Source organism: Toxorhynchites rutilus, chromosome 2 (assembly GCF_029784135.1).
Source record: "Toxorhynchites rutilus septentrionalis strain SRP chromosome 2, ASM2978413v1, whole genome shotgun sequence".
Classification (NCBI taxonomy): Eukaryota; Metazoa; Arthropoda; class Insecta; order Diptera; family Culicidae; genus Toxorhynchites; species Toxorhynchites rutilus.
Genome location: NC_073745.1, coordinates 6,553,223 through 6,572,604, shown reverse-complemented (window position 1 = coordinate 6,572,604; position 19,382 = coordinate 6,553,223). Strand labels below are relative to the sequence as shown.

Genomic DNA, 19,382 nt, shown 5'->3' with positions numbered 1-19,382 from the left:
ATATCACTTGACTTCCTCGAGTTTTACGATCGGACGCAACAGTCCGATCTGGCCAAAACTTTATGTGTATATTTCCAAGAGCTGGTACTCACTAACGTAGAGGCGAATGAACTGCAAAGTTTAAAGCCTCTTAAAAACAAAGAAAGAAGAAGAAGTACTCACTAAACATAACCTCAATACGTGCAATTAGTGCTCTATCTCTGACTTTCCAAATGACCCTTGCAATTCCGTAGCCCCTTTCGTCTACAATTTAGTCACATCTTGGAAACTATCCTCTATATTTTTTTGTTCAACAAAGAAAATAAAGCCCACTTCCAAACAGAACAAAACACTGGTTTTATTTCATAAATGTTTATTCATCGAATAATATATTTCGTACAACTATATAGCCAAATTTGCTCCACATAGTTTTCTCCATCGAAGCTGACTGGTTCCTCTAGTTGGTATATCTTGCGCTCCGCGTTTCGGCGAATTCGCAGGTTTTTGTTTTTTTTTCTTTTCTGTGTGTCTGTGTGTGTGAAATTATCTGCAATCCGTTAGTTTTTACATATCACATAAATATGCTATCTTCGATACCAAGTCCTAAACACTCATCTTAACAACTAAATCTATGAGGCGTGTATTTTTTCTCCTTTTTACGACTTTTCCTATTATAAAAGGATTCATTCTCTTGTGTTTTTTTGTGTGTTTATATATTTACAGTCATCAAAGTTTTTGGATATCTTGTAGCACAATTGTAGAATTTACATCTGATATAGGTATGCACTTTGTTAGCGCTATTGGTGAGATATGAACAATTCTTTTCCAACGGAAATTCCTCTGAATTCTGCTGCGTTTGGCTGTTGGTGAGTACAACTTTATGACTACAACGATGAGGTGAAATTCTGACGAAAAAAGTTGGTGCAATACAAAACCTACCGCTGCTTGCTTTGCTAAGTGTTGTTCTGGTATAACTATCCGGTCGCCTATTTAATGATAACGGAGGGGTGGAATTTTGAATAGGGACTTGCCAATTGAAGAGACCATGTTTCGTATACTCCATCAGTATGTTCATTTATTACGTTCGTATGTGAGATTTCGTTTACTTTTTACATCCAAATTTTCTTACAAATGTGTCACGGCTTGTGTAAACCGATTTCGGTTGTCTTGTTTACACACTCTTTACTTATGATCTAAAGTTTCTATTTTTTACACCTTTAGTGAGAAATTAACCTAAATCATTTATGGCGGTTTTGTTTGACAAATGACACCGACGACAACGATGAATGCGAGTGTGCGATAATGAGAGAGCGGACAGAACCAAGTTATGGCACATTTTTTGCTGTCATAGTAAATTTTAGGATTGAACTTTTGGCACCCTTTTGATAAATTTCCAGATTTCGGATGGAATCTGCTCCGAGTTTATGTTTTCGATAGATACCTAGACTTGGTCTAACAGAAAACAACAACAAAGACAGATTTCGTTTCGCAAAATGCGATATCTGTAGCCACTACGGAGTGCATTCATTTTCGTTCACTTTTTCCGCTACTAATTTTTAATGTATTAGCATCATCTGTTAATAACTCTTACGATTACTTTGTAGGAACTTTGGTTGCTTCATTTTTACTTAATTATAAACTAATTGAAAGTACGATTTGTTGTTGACTAAATCAAACTGATGATGAATATCTTCTCTTTTCTCGAACACGTCTTAATTCCAAAATTGTAGTACAATTGAATAAACTAGACCAAAATGCACTGAAATGTCTGCTCGGTAGTTGAACTAGAACTTTCTAACCAATGGCACATAAATTAAAATAAAGGTCCTGTAGAAGAATATTTACATAAACTAAGTAGACTAAAACAATCATCTTAGGAGGTTTCCATTTTGAAATTTTTCGACATCATTCGTACGGTGTTCTTGAGAGCCTGGCGCTTGTTGCAGAACCAAATCCGGATGACTTCGCGTTCGTAGCCGAGCTGATGGGCGAGGCCGGTGATCTCCGTTCCTGGAAAATAAAGTGTAAAAAACAGATTGAGTTGCAGTTGCAGAATGAGTCAATAGTTGCAGAGAAGTGAAATGAAATCATGTATTAACATTTACTTAACATTATTATTAGAAGATCTGATACAGATACATTTTTCTTTAAATTTCTCAATTGAATCATTTTAATTTTTTCATCATCATTCATTTTGGGGGCGTCCCTTCAACATGCAATGAAGTCCATTTGACGAGGAAGAATGAAATGAGATAATCGAGTCGGGAGTGAGATAGCAACTAAACGCCCGAATGACTGTTGAGTCATGTTGACGGAGAAACTACCAGAAGAAGTTAAACCTCATTTCCAATTGAAAGCGATGGCGAATTTCTTCATAGTCTCCAGACTATTCTCAGTTGAATATGACTTTGCCAAGCCCTGATCGCTACATAAGTTATTTCTCATTGATGGCACAGGTAGGTGAGTGAGCAGAACAAATGTAGGGGAAAATGGGAATTCTTGTAGTTATCATCAATTTAAACTATTTACACACCAGGTGATTGTAATGTATATTATATCAAACAAATTTTAGGGAAATTCTGGGAGTGGCTTTAATAAATGAGGAATTCCATACTAAATTAACAGTATGGAATTCCTCATTTATTCAAAGTTTGTTTCGCAAAAATGACTCTTCTATGGACCGACTACAAGACAATGCGGCCTCTGTTTATCAAAGATGGCCTCTTCTTCATGAGTGCTACCTTCAAGCGGTCCAGTTGTTGGCAGTACAGGTCCGAATGGAGCGTTTGGCCATAGGGAAGCAGCTCATAATAGATTATTCCTTGACAATCCCACCAAACACACAGCAGAACCTTCCTGGCCGTTAATGAGGGCTTGGCCACCGTCTGAGCCGCTTCAGCGGGCTTCGACCACGACCGTTTGCGCTTCACGTTGTCGTAAGTGACCCACTTTTCATCGCCAGTCACCATCCGCTTCAGAAACGGGTCGATTTTGTTGCGATTCAGCAGCGATTCACATGCGTCGATACGGTCAAAGATGTTTTTTTTGCGTCAACGTGTGTGGCACCCATACATCGAGCTTCTTTGTGAATCCAAGCTTCTTCAAATAGATAATAACGGTTTGATGACTTATGTAATATGATCACGTTTAAACCCAACTCATCAATATTCAAGACCTCTAAGGCAATAAACCACCCCCGAGGGCGCTGGGCGATATAAACATAAAATGTGATACGATACCCGAGCCAGCAATCTGGCCCAAGGGTTCGTTTACTATTTATGATTGTATAACTCGACGCGCACCAAGGGCAGCGGCGAGTTTGTCTTCCTTCCGCCCCGCTGCGAGTTTAGCTAGCAGCAGAAATTTAACCAAACATGTGGCGCGCATCCGGCACACATGTTTCAGCACTTTCTTTTCCTATTTACTTTGACCCACAAAGAAGTGCTTTCCCTCTCTCTCTGAAGAACGCGTCTGACCAAGGCCATCACAGCCCACTCTAACTGCTGGCGCGATGCTCCGCCCAGCATAATTTGTAAATATTCTGTGTAGAGTTTAAGCCTATTTTTGTAAACTAGTATTTAAGCCCCGAGAGTCTTTTCTTTGAAAATAGATGTCAGTTGACAGTATACAGTAGAGAGGCGACGCTTGTACGAATAGCGTTTGTGTTTATTAATTTACCAAATCCGAAAGTCGACGCCACTGAATGGCGTAAGTTCCTTCTTCTCGTTTACATGGCGACCAGTGACACCGAGTCACGAGTGAACCGACAGATCCGATGCTGTTATCGCGTATTAAAGTGAATTTAAACGCAGAGTTTAGAGCCTACTGAGCAGAGGCAATGGTGAACTGCAAAGTTTAAAGCCTTTTAAAAACAAGAAGAAGAAGAAGCCTACTGTTGTGTTGTGTTGTGTGTGTTAGGTCCCAACCAACCGGGTACGGTGTGAATATGAATCATTTAAGCTAAGAAAAATTCGCTAAATGAACTTTTAAACCAACCGGACGCAGTGCAAGTGTGAATAAATTGAGTAACGAAACATTCAGCGAAAAGATGGTGAAAGTGAAAATCGGCAAAGCGGGGAAGAAATTGGACCCCAGCGGAAACTATTGAAGCCGTTTACGAAAAATTAGAATCGCAGACACAAGTGAAATCGTGAAGCTGACAGTAGCCACCTGGATAAATAACATTCGCAAGTCAAGCAGTATTTCAAAAAAAAAAAAAATGAACATCGATTTGGATCCAACTGGACACCCCTGAGATCTGACGGAAGCAGAGGCACCCACGCCCCCCCCACCCCCGAGAAGAGGACACTTGCGGAGAAAACGTGGCGTAAGTCAGACTCGAGTTAGTCTAATCCTTTTATATACGGATATCATGTAATAAATTTATAGTCGAGGCACAAAATATTTTTTATCGTAATACCCACGCGGCAGTAGGAATAGGTAGTAGGAATTAGAAAAAAAAAAAAAAGCAATTACAATACCCACAAAATTGGTTTTACATATGTACCGTTGAACATGGGGTTATTTAATACCAAACCCGTTAGTAACACGGGCGACGCTCAAATCCAAATTTTAAATCACCTAGAGAACCACAGTGTAATGCACGAAGCTCAAGGAGCGATTATCTGCGTCACACTTGCCCTCATATCCATACTACTAATTTCGAAAATATACAAAGCATATAAGGCATGCATGAATGCACATGCTATGCAAGCGGCAAAAGCTCACGCAGCCGTAGTCGACACCGTCTAAAAGAATTCGAAAATTTTAAAACATGCGTTCGAACGCAGCCTCAGCATAATAAATTCTTTACCGATAACCATTTTTCCTTGTCTCCTTGAATGGACGAAGTAACAAAGCTCATCCAATTGAATATACAAAAACTAAAACATATACACCTGACTATACAACAGGAACTGGTCAGAAAACTAAGGAAAAGTACTTTAGCCAAACGCCTCACGGAAGCGGAAGCGCTCGTGAAACAGATTAAAAAATTGTCGTCTACGTTACTAGACACAACCCACGGCTCAGAAATCATAAAAATAACCGAAAAGGCGGACCAACTTTTGAACGCAATTAAGGCGTCAATCGAAAAGGGTAGACCAAGAACACTCAAGGAAATTGCGCTAGCCGTCCTATTTTGCCTCAGGTTACAAAGAAAACCGAAAATGGCTAGCATACTCGAAATAATCAAGACTACATCGTCTATAGTTCCGCAATTCGACGGAAACATAGACAAACTGAAAGCCTTCGCTGACGCTTTAAACTTGGTGAAAACATTTGAAACACCGGAAAACAAAGCAACCATAATTAACGTCATACTAACCAAACTAGAGGGACGGGCGAGAAATGCATTCACTGAAACACCGACATCGGTGAGCGAGATAAGCAAAATTTTAAAAGCTAAAATAACGACCAGCCCACCGGAACAAGTTCTAGCTAAAATGGCTAACTTGAAACAAAACGGTGGAATCGAACAATTTTGCCTGGATTTAGAAAAATTGGTGTTCAGTTTGGAAACAGCGTACACCGCTAAAGAAATTCCGCCCCAAGTTGCCAAATCTATGGCAAACAAAGAAGGCGTCAAACATTTAGCCGGAGGGTTAAAAAACGAAAAAACCTCGCTCATCATAAGAGCAGGGAATTTCAATTCATACTCCGACGCGATGACTAAAGCGTTGGAGGAAAACTTAAATAATGCGAGCGCATCAGTATTTGCATACTCGCAAACCAACAGAAACGCCAACCGTTTCAACAACAACGTTGACACACATTATAATAATTACAGGCGCAGGCCAAACGACTTCCATAACCGCGGTAGAAACCAAAACAATTTCAACCGCAACAATTTCAACCAAAATAATTTCCAAAACCAACCGCGTAATAACTATAACCGTTTTGGCCAGCAAAACCAAGTTCGAGACCAATTCTCAAACATAAACCCACAGCGAAATAACAACAACAACAATAGGCGGAATACAAATTTTAACCGCCCTCAGCAATACATCCGCCTAACGGGAAACGAGTCACAACCGACGGATGCCCTCCAGTCCGAACCGGCATTGACATTGGAGGAAAACAAACATTACGGAAACCAACATTAAATATTTTTAAATGCGATGTGAATTGTTCAATGTTCGTTACACTATACTTACAAATGTCAAGCAAACCATGTATATTAATAATTGATACAGGCGCTGACATCTCAATAGTAAAAGAAGAAAAAATTAACGGAAAACAATTAATACACCCCGGAAATAGATGCATTATTAATGGAGTTACGGAGGGAAAGACCGAATCCATAGCGAGCACAAATACAAATATCATTTTTGACGATATCCAAATTCCACACCAATTTCAAATCGTCAACAACAAGTTTCCTATAATTGCAGATGGCATTTTAGGCAGAGATTTCCTCACCAAATATGAATGTAACCTATGCCTCAAAACATGGCTAATGACCTTCAACTATGAAAACACCAAAATTGAAATTCCGATTCAAGATAGCTGGGAAAACAATTACATTATTCCCCCTAGATGCCAAATTATAAAACACTTCCCGTCACTCAACCTAAACGATGATGCCCTTGTGATCGCACAAGAAATCAAACCAGGCATTTTTTGCGCAAACACAATAATAAACCCAAACTCACAATTCATTACAATAATTAACACAAATACCACACCAACATCAATCCCAAAAACCTTCGCACCCACCACTATCCCCCTTAAAGAATACACCATAAATCACATTACAACGGAATTAGGAGAAAACCCAAAAGGTAGACACGAGAAACTGATTAAGGAACTCAATTTGAATCATACACCCCAACATGCCCAGGAGAAATTAACAGAATTATGCACTAAATACAACGACATTTTTGCACTAGAAGACGACATATTGACAACCACCAACTTCTACAAGCAAACCATTCACCTTCAAGACAAGACACCCGTTTACATAAAGAATTATCGAACCCCGGAAGCACAAATTTCAGAAATAAATAACCAAATCAGCCACATGCTAAATAACAAAATAATCCAAAATTCCACCTCACCATACAATTCTCCCATCCTCTTAGTCCCAAAGAAATCAAATACTCAAGATAAAAAATGGCGATTAGTGGTTGACTTTCGACAACTAAATAAAAAGATAACCCCAGATAAATTCCCCCTACCAAGAATCGACGAAATCCTCGATCATTTGGGCAGAGCCAAATATTTTACAACCCTAGATTTAATGTCAGGTTTCCACCAAATCGAACTTGACGAAAAATCAAAAAAGTACACAGCATTTTCGACCTCTAACGGCCACTACGAATTCAATAGGTTACCATTCGGTCTAAATATATCACCAAATAGCTTTCAGAGAATGATGTCCATAGCACTTAGCGGACTCCCACCTGAATGTGCATTCCTTTACATCGACGACATCATCGTCGTCGGCTGCTCAATAAACCATCACCTTATTAACTTGGAAAACGTTTTCAAACAATTACAAAACTACAACTTAAAATTAAATCCCAAAAAATGCTCCTTCTTCAGACCAGACGTAACATATCTAGGTCACAACATTTCAGCGGCAGGTATACAGCCCGACCAATCAAAGTTTTCAGCGGTAACAAACTACCCCACACCATCATCAGCAGATGAAGTGAGGCGTTTTGTTGCCTTTTGCAACTATTACCGGAGGTTCATACAAAATTTCGCAGAAATAGCGTACCCATTAAACAAATTGCTCAGAAAAAACGCAAAATTTGATTGGTCTCCCGAATGCCAAAATGCATTCAATAAATTGAAAAACGAACTTATCTCACCAAAAGTTCTCAAATTCCCCGATTTCACACAAGAATTCACCCTAATAACCGATGCTTCAAAAATAGCATGCGGCGCCGTCTTAGCCCAAGAAAACGACGGTATAGAACTACCCATTGCATACGCAAGCAAAGCCTTCACAAAAGGTGAAGCCAATAAATCGACAATTGAACAGGAATTGACAGCAATTCACTGGGCAATTACGTACTTTAGACCATACCTCTACGGGAGGAAATTCACAGTAAAAACGGATCACAGACCGTTAGTATATTTATTTTCAATGAAAGATCCCTCATCAAAACTCACAAGAATGAGGTTGGATCTTGAAGAATTCCATTTTGATGTAAAATACGTTCAAGGTAAGCTAAATGTGACTGCAGATGCGCTATCACGAATAGCAATTAATTCCGAGGCACTTAAAACTATAAAAGTCCTGGGTATACAAACCAGAGCAATGACTAGAAAACTAAACGAAACGAATAACGACACAGAAATTACAGACAATAATTCAAACCCCGACGATACTGAGTCTGATCAGCTCAGAGCGTACGAGGCTATTGAACCCCGAGAATGGCAAAACCTACCTAAACTTCTATGCGGACGCGCATTAGAAATGAATAAAGAAACAAACGCTAGCGGAAACAAAAATTTGAAATGCGCAATAATGAATAAAAAAAGAACCGAAGAAAAGTCGTCGACAATAATTGAAAATGCAAGCAACACAAAAGAATCCCTGGGAAAACTAGTAAAGAAAGTTGAAAATATGGCCAAAAACTTGAAAATTAGCATGATAGCTCTAGCGTTATCAAGCGTAATTTTCCAAATATGCAGCGTGCAAACCTTTAAGAAGATTTGTAATGACACGCTCAAAGACTTGCAAATAGTGCTCTACACACCCAAGCGTGTGATAGAAAGCCAAAACGAAAGGTTCGAAATTATAAAAAACAATCACGATACACCCACTGGTGGACATACAGGAGTCACCAGACTATACAAAAAGTTAAGCAGACTCTATTCTTGGAGTGGCATGAAAAAAGATATCAGTAGCTACATCAAGAAGTGCATAAAATGCCAGCAAAATAAACACACAATACGAACAAACGAAAATTTCGTCGAAATTAAAACACCCCAAAAAGCATTCGACTGCGTATCGATTGACACAATTGGACCATTTAACAGATCCAATAATGGAAACCGATACGCACTGACCATTCAATGCAACTTAACAAAATACATCATTATTAAACCCACAATAGACAAACAAGCATCCACCATAGCCAAAGCCTTCATAGAAAACTTAATTCTGGTCTATGGAATTCCAAAACTCATCCAAACAGACCAAGGAACTGAATATAAGAACGAGTTATTCGAAAACATAGCTTCATTACTGAAGTTTAAACAAAATTTTTCCACTCCATATCACCCTCAATCAATAGGAAGCCTGGAAAGGAACCATCGTTGTCTTAACGAGTACGTAAGGCAATTCGTCAACCAAGCACAGAGTGACTGGGATGAATGGTTGCCTTACTACACATTCTGCTACAACACAACACCACACACAGATTTCTCATACACTCCATTCGAGTTAGTTTTTGGAACGAATGCTAAATTACCACAAAACCTCACAACAAGCACATATGTAGAACCAATTTACAACATGGATTTATATTACAAAGAACTTAAATATAAACTACAAATAGCATCAAATACCGCTAGGGAAATAATTGATAAGGTAAGAAAAGCCAGAAATGAGACACAGAAAACCATGGCTAGACCATCAAAAGTAGCCATTAATGATCTAGTATTTCTATCAAACGAAAACAGATCCAAATTAGACAAAGTATACGTAGGACCATATATAATAATTGACATTAAACACCCTAACGTAACAATAAGAGATGATCAAACCAATAAAGTCCAGACTGTACATAAAAACAGAATAATACCATATGAGCAACCCCACCCTAAGGGGAAAGGGATACCTAGTTAGCAGTTAATCCTTCCGACAGTTATTATCAAATGTAAAATGTATATATTAAACAAATATTAAAAATAAATATATTTATAAGCAAATAGAACACCCAACGAAGACAATCCGTATAATCATATTATAAGGATAATCTTTATAAACAAACTTAATTTTTACCTGAATACACGAAAAATGTACATATCACAAACATTGAATAAACACTAAAATTGTAAGGTCAGACGAATCTTTCCACCTAATTTAACTTGAATGACTTCTCAATGTTACGTCATTCTCCGAAAGGGGAAAGGTGTAATATGATCACGTTTAAACCCAACTCATCAATATTCAAGACCTCTAAGGCAATAAACCACCCCCGAGGGCGCTGGGCGATATAAACATAAAATGTGATACGATACCCGAGCCAGCAATCTGGCCCAAGGGTTCGTTTACTATTTATGATTGTATAACTCGACGCGCACCAAGGGCAGCGGCGAGTTTGTCTTCCTTCCGCCCCGCTGCGAGTTTAGCTAGCAGCAGAAATTTAACCAAACATGTGGCGCGCATCCGGCACACATGTTTCAGCACTTTCTTTTCCTATTTACTTTGACCCACAAAGAAGTGCTTTCCCTCTCTCTCTGAAGAACGCGTCTGACCAAGGCCATCACAGCCCACTCTAACTGCTGGCGCGATGCTCCGCCCAGCATAATTTGTAAATATTCTGTGTAGAGTTTAAGCCTATTTTTGTAAACTAGTATTTAAGCCCCGAGAGTCTTTTCTTTGAAAATAGATGTCAGTTGACAGTATACAGTAGAGAGGCGACGCTTGTACGAATAGCGTTTGTGTTTATTAATTTACCAAATCCGAAAGTCGACGCCACTGAATGGCGTAAGTTCCTTCTTCTCGTTTACACTTATCCCCAGCTCTTGGCCGATGCTACGGCTGCTACTATGCCGGTCTTTCTCGGCTAATTGAGCGATTTTGTCGCAATTTTCGACGACAGGCCTTCCGGAGCGTGGCGCATCTTCGACGACCTCTACACCAGAACGAAAACGTTGAAACCATCGTTGTGCGCTGGAAATGGAAACTGTATCGGGTCCATAAACTGCACAAAAATGCATCTCAAGCTGCCAATAAAAGCTTGAGATGCATTTTTGCCTTTGTCATAGTAGTACTGTAAAATATGTCGGATTTTCTCTTTATTTGGCTCCATATTTGCGACACTATAACTAACGAACGATTTAACCAAACAAAACACTGTCAAGGACTATATTATAGCGCGCAAAAATACCTTTCCAACAAGCTATAGTATGACTCGATACAATGAATACAACTAAAGGGTGTGTCACATCAAATTTCATCACGGAAATAACGCTGTAGAAATTCGCCCAGTAGACCGATCCTTTTGAAAATTTTAGACTGTAGAATAAAAACTATTAAACAACTTTTGGCATTTTCTTTTTATTCATACTTCGAGCCCAAGCCCGTATGCTCGCACCTTCCTCTTTACCCCGTCCATAAGGTTCTGTACAACGTCAGGTTGTAGTTTTTTTTGAACAGAAATCCATTTTCTCTTGAAGTCCGCCTCCGATTTGACAACTTTTGGGTTCTTCCGGAGGGCCTGCTTCATAATCGCCCAATATTTCTCTATTGGGCGAAGCTCCGGCGCGTTGGGCGGGTTCATTTCCTATGGCACGAAGGTGACCCCGTTGGCTTCGTACCACTCCAACACGTCCTTTGAATAGTGGCACGAAGCGAGATCCGGCCAGAAGATGGTCGGGCACTCGTGCTGCTTCAATAGTGGTAGTAAGCGCATCTGTAGGCACTCCTTAAGGTAAACCTGCCCGTTTACCGTGCCGGTCATCACGAAGGGGGCGCTCCGCCTTCCGCAAGAGCAGATCGCTTGCCGCACCATGTACTTTTTGGCAAACTTGGATAGTTTCTGCTTGCGAATCTCCTCCGGAACGCTGAATTTGTCCTCTGCGGAGAAGAACAACAGGCCCGGCAGCTGACGAAAGTCCGCTTTGACGTAGGTTTCGTCGTCCATTACCAGGCAATGCGGCTTCGTCAGCATTTCGGTGTACAGCTTCCGGGCTCGCGTCTTCCCCACCATGTTTTGCCTTTCGTCGCGGTTAGGAGCCTTCTGAACCTTGTATGTACGCAGACCCTCCCGCTGCTTGGTCCGCTGGACGAATGAACTTGACAAATTCAGCTTATTGGCGACATCCCGGACCGAACTTCTCGGATCACGTCTAAACTGCTTAACTACGCGCTTGTGATCTTTTTCACTGACGGAGTATCCATTTTTGCCGTTCTTCACCTTCCGGTCGATGGTTAGGTTCTCGAAGTATCGTTTTAGTACTCTGCTGACCGTGGATTGGACGATTCCCAGCATCTCACCGATGTCCCGATGTGACAACTCCGGATTCTCGAAATGAGTGCACAGGATTAATTCACGACGCTCTTTTTCGTTCGACGACATTTTTCCAAATTAACGAAAAATTTACAGTGAAGCATGGCCAACGTGATCTATACACTCTTATCTGATTATAAGCGAAAGCTGAAGATATAATTCCTGAAAATTAAATTTCTACAGCGTTTTTTCCGTGATGCAATTTGATGTGACACACCCTTTAGAACTCGCGCTTACGCGCTTACAACGACACCTCGTGGAAATACCGCAGGACTTTTTTGACAGCCTAATATATATATATATATATAGGTCGGACTCGATTCTCCGGAGTATTTTATTTTTGATTTTCGGAAACTTTGAATAATTTGTATAATAATTCCATATTTAATAGCCAATATGGATATCAAATGAAAGGGCTTGACTAGTATAGCACAGTTATTTATGAAAAATGCAAATCCAAGATGGCGGCCACTACAAAATGGCGGATTTCATATTTTCTCAGAACCCCATCAATATGGGTATCAAATGAAAAGGCTTCACTAGTAGAACACAGTTTTTTATGAAAAATGCCCAAAATTGTATCAAAAGAAAGTTCTCGACTAGTAGAACATAGCAGATAATGAAAAATCCAATTTTAAGATGGCCGCAGTCCGCAAACAACTAATTACTTTTGAATGGTTTCATTCAGCTTGACCTGTTTCTATGTATGTTTGAATGTTTGTGGGGTTGTCCCACATTAATAGAAAAAGGACACCGTACCTGTTGAATGATTGATCTGAAATTTGGAACATACATTTAATTCTACTGTCATTATAAAACTACGTATTCCATGATCTTGAAAAATGCAATTTGACCGCCGCAAAAAATGGCTGAATGTCTTGATTTGGAGAATACACTACACTATGAACAACATAAATTCGATATTTTCGGAAAAATATGGGAAAGTTGGATCTGATAAAATGTTCTTTACTGACGGTTCGTTCATAAACGCGTCCACTGGCTTCGGCATCTTCAATGAAAATTCCAGTGCTTCTTTCAAACTCAAAGATCCTTGTTCCGTGTATGTCGCTGAACTGGGTGCGATATATTACGCATTAGGGATCATTGAAACATTGCCCATCGACCACTATTTTATTTTTTCAGACAGTCTCAGCTCAATAGAGGCAATCCGCTCAATGAAAGTTGATAAACGCTCATCTTATTTCCTAACTAGAATAAGACAACTATTGAGTGTTTTGGTCGAAAAATTATTCAAGATTACCTTAGTATGGGTTCCCTCTCATTGCTCGATTCCGGGGAATGAGAAAGCGGACTCGCTAGCTAAGGTGGGCGCTTTTTGAAAGACAAATTGCTTAATAACGAATTTTTTGACATTCCTCGTCAGGACACACTCGTTAATTGGCAGCGCATGTGGAGTGAAGATGAGTTCGGTCGTTGGTTACACACGATTATCCCTAAGGTTTCGACGAGTGCTTGGTTTAAGGGATTGAATGTAGGTCGTGATTTCATTCGCGTGATATCTCGGCTTATGTCCAATCACTACAACCTAAACGCGCATCTCTATCGCATTGGGCTCGCAGCAAACAATCTTTGTGATTGTGGCGATGGCTACCACGACATCGAGCATGTTGTCTGGTCGTGTATCCGGTTCCATGCTGCTCGCTCTCAGCTCTCTAGAGCACTGAGAGCAAAAGGCAGACAATCGGATATCCCCGTCCGGGATATCTTAGGTAGCCGGGATCCTGATCTTCTGCTTCATCTATACCTGTTCCTCAGAAACGCCGATGTCAACGTTTAATGATGTTTCCTTCGTTGTATCCCCGTTTCATATCCCTCCTATCCGATCTATAAACTTTTACTTAGTCGCGGCAATACATACACACACTCTTTACAGATACACGGGCCAAAGGTTGTGCAGTCCACTGATGATTCTACAAGAGCCAAAGGTTGTACCGCTCATGACAACTCTACACGAGCTGATGATTGCGCCGGCTAGTGACCATTCTATCCTGGATTCCTCGAGTCGAGAAGACGCACCACGCTAGATATGGGGTACATACTAGGGGGGCGTAGCTGATCAATGGTCAGCTGCATCCCAATAGGAAGTATCCCGTGTCGGGCACACGTACAGAGCATTGGAGACAGCAACATCCCAATTACGAGAACACTTGTAATACTAACCTCGAGCCAACCGCGAGTAATCGGTTACATATTACTAACATAGATAATAAGAAAAACTGTCAAAATATTGAACTCCGGCCCCGTCAGGCTAACGCCATATGAGCCTTGATAAAAATATATATTTTGGAAAAAAAACATAAAACAGTTTGGAAAAAAATATTTTTTTATATTTCAAATATGGCTTATTTCATGAAGAAATGTAACCTTTCAACGTTAAGGTGAAGTGTAAGTGGCTATAACATGTACAGTGGGGTAAAAATCTTGATTTTCGAAAATTTTGCTTGAATTTTCACCAGGTATTGTTTATATCGATATTGCAGCCAAATTAAGAAAGATAGAAGTTGTGCGTCAAACAACAAATTGTGGAGCGGTTAAAGAACTTTATTTTAGTTGATAGAAACAATCTAGTTTAATATAAATTTTTATGATAAAATTAATAATAACACATTGAAAATTATTAACTTTTAAGTATTTCACTTCCAAAATGTTATAAAAATTCACTAATTTAGTAGTTCCACTACTATATCCTGTACTAAACATTCTCATCTTTCAAATGAAAGCATCAGAATCGTCTTCCGTAGCGTACTTTTTAATGTAGAGCCAATTTGAAGCAACAGAGTCCGAAACCAAAAAAAAAAGTTCTGTAACTCTGTCATTGTTGAAATTCGAACAATAGACTCACCTTCCAAGAAGCTATCAAAAGCAACGCCGACACATTCTTCGCTATTGCCAGGCTAAAACGGAATGCATTGTTATGGAAATCGATAGTGTCATTGCCTCGGAAATTCCAGATCCGTCTACTGGTCAATTCACGAAACTCCAGAGTACTCACCCGTATTCTGAAATACGATCGAGTCAGAATAACCCGAACGGATCGCATTTTTTCATTCTGTAATTCGTTCGACTCAAGTCCAAGCAAGTTGTGATAATGTGATAATGCATGGCAATTAGACGATATTGAGCTTCGTGTTCTATTTTTGTAGAAATAGAAACAGATTTTCGGGTGGAATAAACATGAAGAATATTGATGGAACTTTAAAAAAAAAGGTCAGTTAGGGTCAGGACTATGTGATCTAAGTATTCAAATAATCTTCATTCAAATGTTAACAATGCACAATTGCTTTCGGTCTGCTAATCTGATAGAGAGTAAATTGATTCACAACTTCTATTTTTTATAAAGGCAAGGTTACCACATTATCCCAGCTGGCGTCGTTGGGATTTTCTGAGGCGAAAAATCTCTGGTTACGTCTTCCTTCGGAGGGGAAGTAAAAGAAGTTGGCCCGGCTCATGAGTTGTTGAGTCTGATAGGTAGGAACAGGTGGAGTCGCCTCCCTGATGTCGGTGATTGGCACTGAAGTGGCGGAAATAGGCCGACGAAAAATAAGCGAAGATAAAAAAAAAAAAGGTTACCACATTTCCATAGATCGATTAAATAGTATCGAACAGATTTCAGAATGCAAAAGTCGATTTCGTTCGAATCGTGGAATCCGATCGGCTTTCAGACCAATCGGATTCCGGAATATGGGTTAGTGTTTGATATTGTTCCCACAAACATGGTTGTCATAGCTTTTGCATTGCAGATGCAGAACACGATCACCATTGAGAAAAATCAGTAACGCAGACGTTGATGGACTGGAAATCGTTGGGTAGTACCGTATTCATCTTAGCTGAGCAAAACATTCAATGTTCATACTAATGTTGAGTTCCGCTGTTCGGCGGAAAGTAGTAAATACAAATAAAAGTCCGTGTTTAAGGGAAGCAATATGGTTGTGTTTCAAATTCAGAATATCCATGTAACTTCCTCTCGAATGAATGACAACGACGAAATAATGCGCCAACAAATTGGCCGGTATACCAACACCAATTAAGTTGTCTGTCATATATTTGGTTTCACAATTCATGAACGGGACCCAACAGTCATGAATTTGGCTGTCCATTCAGAAAACCTATTTTCCACTAACGAGACCGTAATTGAACAAAATTAATATTGATTTTCTTTATTTCATTTTTTACTTTAAGACAAACATATGTTACTTTCTTTCCATTCACATTTTACTTATTAACATTATCTATTATTTTTTACTTATTTTCATATTAGCACGTTACATCAAACACATCTGTTATGTAAATGAAATACATTGAAATAAGATGGTTTGAATGATTTGATTTTTTTTTATTGCTGTCGGCGGTCATCGGCGGCGTCTGTATGTCATAGCTCTTATCGCCACATATTCATTTGATCTTCATCAACGAATGGATCAAAAACGTAAACAATTCAAACATACTTACAATATATAAGTTATTGTTTATTCAATCAGTGCAATCAATGCAGAAAACATTGTACTCTATTAACCCTTAGCGAACGAATGCCGCCATACTCGCGACATTTGAAATATTCTAAAAAAATCGAATGCCTCCATACATGCGGCATTCCGTTATATTTCAGGAATTCTGTAAGTTTTCATAAATAAATTCCATAAAATCTAATAAAGCGATATTAATTATGCATCTTTTCTCGCTCTGGAAATAAGGCACATAATTTCATAAAAATCCGTCGACAAACTAGTCATCGTTCTAGAAAAGGGCGCTCGTTCTTTAAAGATTAAGGGATATTCATCAGGTACAGAAAATTTAATCATGGTTCATTGTTTTTATGTAAAAATGTTTTTATTATTTCCTGAAATATAATCCTTTTTTGCTTCATGCACACATGCAGTTTCTCGTATTCGCAAATAAAGAGCCCAATATCCGGTATCCGGTATCCGGCCAAACTACTATTCGGTTCATCACTACTTATTAGTTACAGTGTTCACTTCTTTTCCTATTTATAAAAAATAAAGGTAACTTAAAAATAGAGGTAACAACTACGTCAGTACGTAGATCAGTTAACCCTCAGTCATCTGTAATCGTTTTGTGTTTTAGATACTAAAATAACAAAAAGTGTTACGAATTTTATTTTGTAAGGCGCCCAAATTCTATATTTTCCAATCATACGGTGTTAAATGGCCCAGCAGAAGTCTCAGAGACTGTAAGCTCAGAGAAACAGCTTGTATGAATGAGAGATTCCATCACTCCCTTCACTTCATGCCCACCAGTGAAGAGAAGAAACCGTTTCTCCGGTGAGCGTTTTCTCCCAGTATTCGTGCATAAATTCTCTAGTCCGCGCTCTTGTTGTCCTACATTCTCTGAGCATATAATATAGATGCCAGATGTGAAGACATGTTTTCGGTTTTGAAGACATTTAATTTTATGAAAACATACTGAGGTCATTTCAAAGTACGTGAAAACAATTGTTTGTGTGATTTATTGAACATGATTTAGAAATATTGTGATGGTTTGCTCATTTTTGTTTATTCGTGTCAGGCAGAGATATTTGAAAAAAAAAAACAGGAAGTGGGTTATATCTATGGTATAACCGCAAGGGTGACGTAGGACTATCGTTGATTTAGAGATCATTTGTTTGAAATTGAATCTAAATCCATTCTGAATGAATGAATAAATGAATATTTGGGGGACTTCGAAAACGAGAGCGTTACGTTGGAGGCACAAGGTTTTATGCATCCAATATAGGATACGAAAAACCTTGTTCTGAAGAATAATCTTCAGAAGCTTTCCTGCTAACTGTACTTGATTGACAAATCACAAACCCAAATGTATTATATGGATATTTTATGGATAGAAAACAATAAAATAAACTTTTCCGCTTGAATGTAATTTTCAATTCCAAGGGGAACGGGCAGATTATTTTCCAGTAACGATTAGATATTTCCACATTTTCCTCGATACTGGAAGCCCACCAGTAGTTAATACTAACTCGATAACCACCTGTTAATAGCACTTGATTGAAAAATATTTGGTCACAGTGTTACATGGATAGAAAACATTAAAATAAACTCTTTCACATGAATGTATTTTTAAATTCCCAGAGGAACTTGCAGATTATTTTCCAGCAATGATTAGATCTTTCCGGAACTTTCTCGATGCTGAATGACATCCAAACGGAAAGAATTCCGCGCGTGTATGTGTCGATCCTTCGCCGTCCACCTCGTCCAGCACGTTAGGCAACGATGTTGTCTTGTCGACGTCCTCACGAAAAATGAATGCGTCTCACCACCAGAATATCGCTTAAGTATGTTTTGTGTGTGTGATTGAGTCGAGAGGTGTGGTTTACGATGGCAATTTGGAAGGCAATCTAGAGGGGAATGAACTCTCTGAGCTCGAAACTTTCGGCGACTGAGCAATAATCGATTGCGTGCGCATACAATATTGGATACGGAAATATCCTACTGATGGGGAAGAATAATCTTTAGAAGCTTTCCTGCTAATTACACTTGGTTGAAAAATTACAAAATCAAATGTTTTTGGTCGCTGTGTTATTTGGTTAGAAACATTAAAATAAACTCTTTCACATGAATGTATTTTTAAATTCCCAGAGGAACTGGCAGATTATATTCCAGAAATGATTAGATATTTCCGGAACTTTCTCGATGCTGAATGGCATCCAAACGGAAAGAATTCCGCGCGTGTATGTGTGTGTAGCGATGTCTTCCCGGGGAACCGTTTGTGGCATCACTCTCCTCCTGATGAATTCCCTTCTGGCCTAAGGTGCACAAACAGGCTCTTGATGACACCGTTCATCCGCGCTTTCATGATAAACGAAGAGCTTCACCACAACAGCGACATCATGCTCCAATCGCTGTTCAATTAGAACTGAGTGGATTTCCGAGCGGCGCTCGCTTATATACCGATTGGTGATTTCAATAGCCTGTTTTGAGAACAATTTTAAGGCTATTGAAACAAGTTTTTGGATCAAAAAGTAACAAGTATATAACGCGTAGACATTTTATCTTTCGAATGAAGTGTTTATCATACCATTTCGTTCAGTTGTTTAGGAGCTATTAACGCTCAAAATCTCGGTCTCCGGCGTAACGCTTTCGGTTTCGAAACTTTGATTTTACACCCCGGTATAGAAATGAAAGACGTAGTCCTACGTCAAAATCATCTGGCATCCCTCACATACAAGCTATT

The 19,382-nt window shown here is 39.2% G+C and overlaps 1 protein-coding gene across 4 annotated transcripts in view; it reads right to left on the bottom strand.

Moving 5' to 3' along the window:
• Positions 1–335: 335 nt before the first annotated feature.
• LOC129771857 (POU domain, class 6, transcription factor 2) overlaps positions 336–19,382 on the bottom strand; it is a 397,791-nt gene continuing 378,744 nt past the window's right edge. For all 4 annotated transcript variants that reach the window (XM_055775951.1, XM_055775950.1, XM_055775952.1 and 1 more), the window contains one exon: positions 336–1,989. In XM_055775951.1, the coding sequence (XP_055631926.1) occupies positions 1,853–1,989 (137 nt within the window). In that variant the 3' untranslated portion in view covers positions 336–1,852. The remainder of the gene's footprint in view (positions 1,990–19,382) is intronic.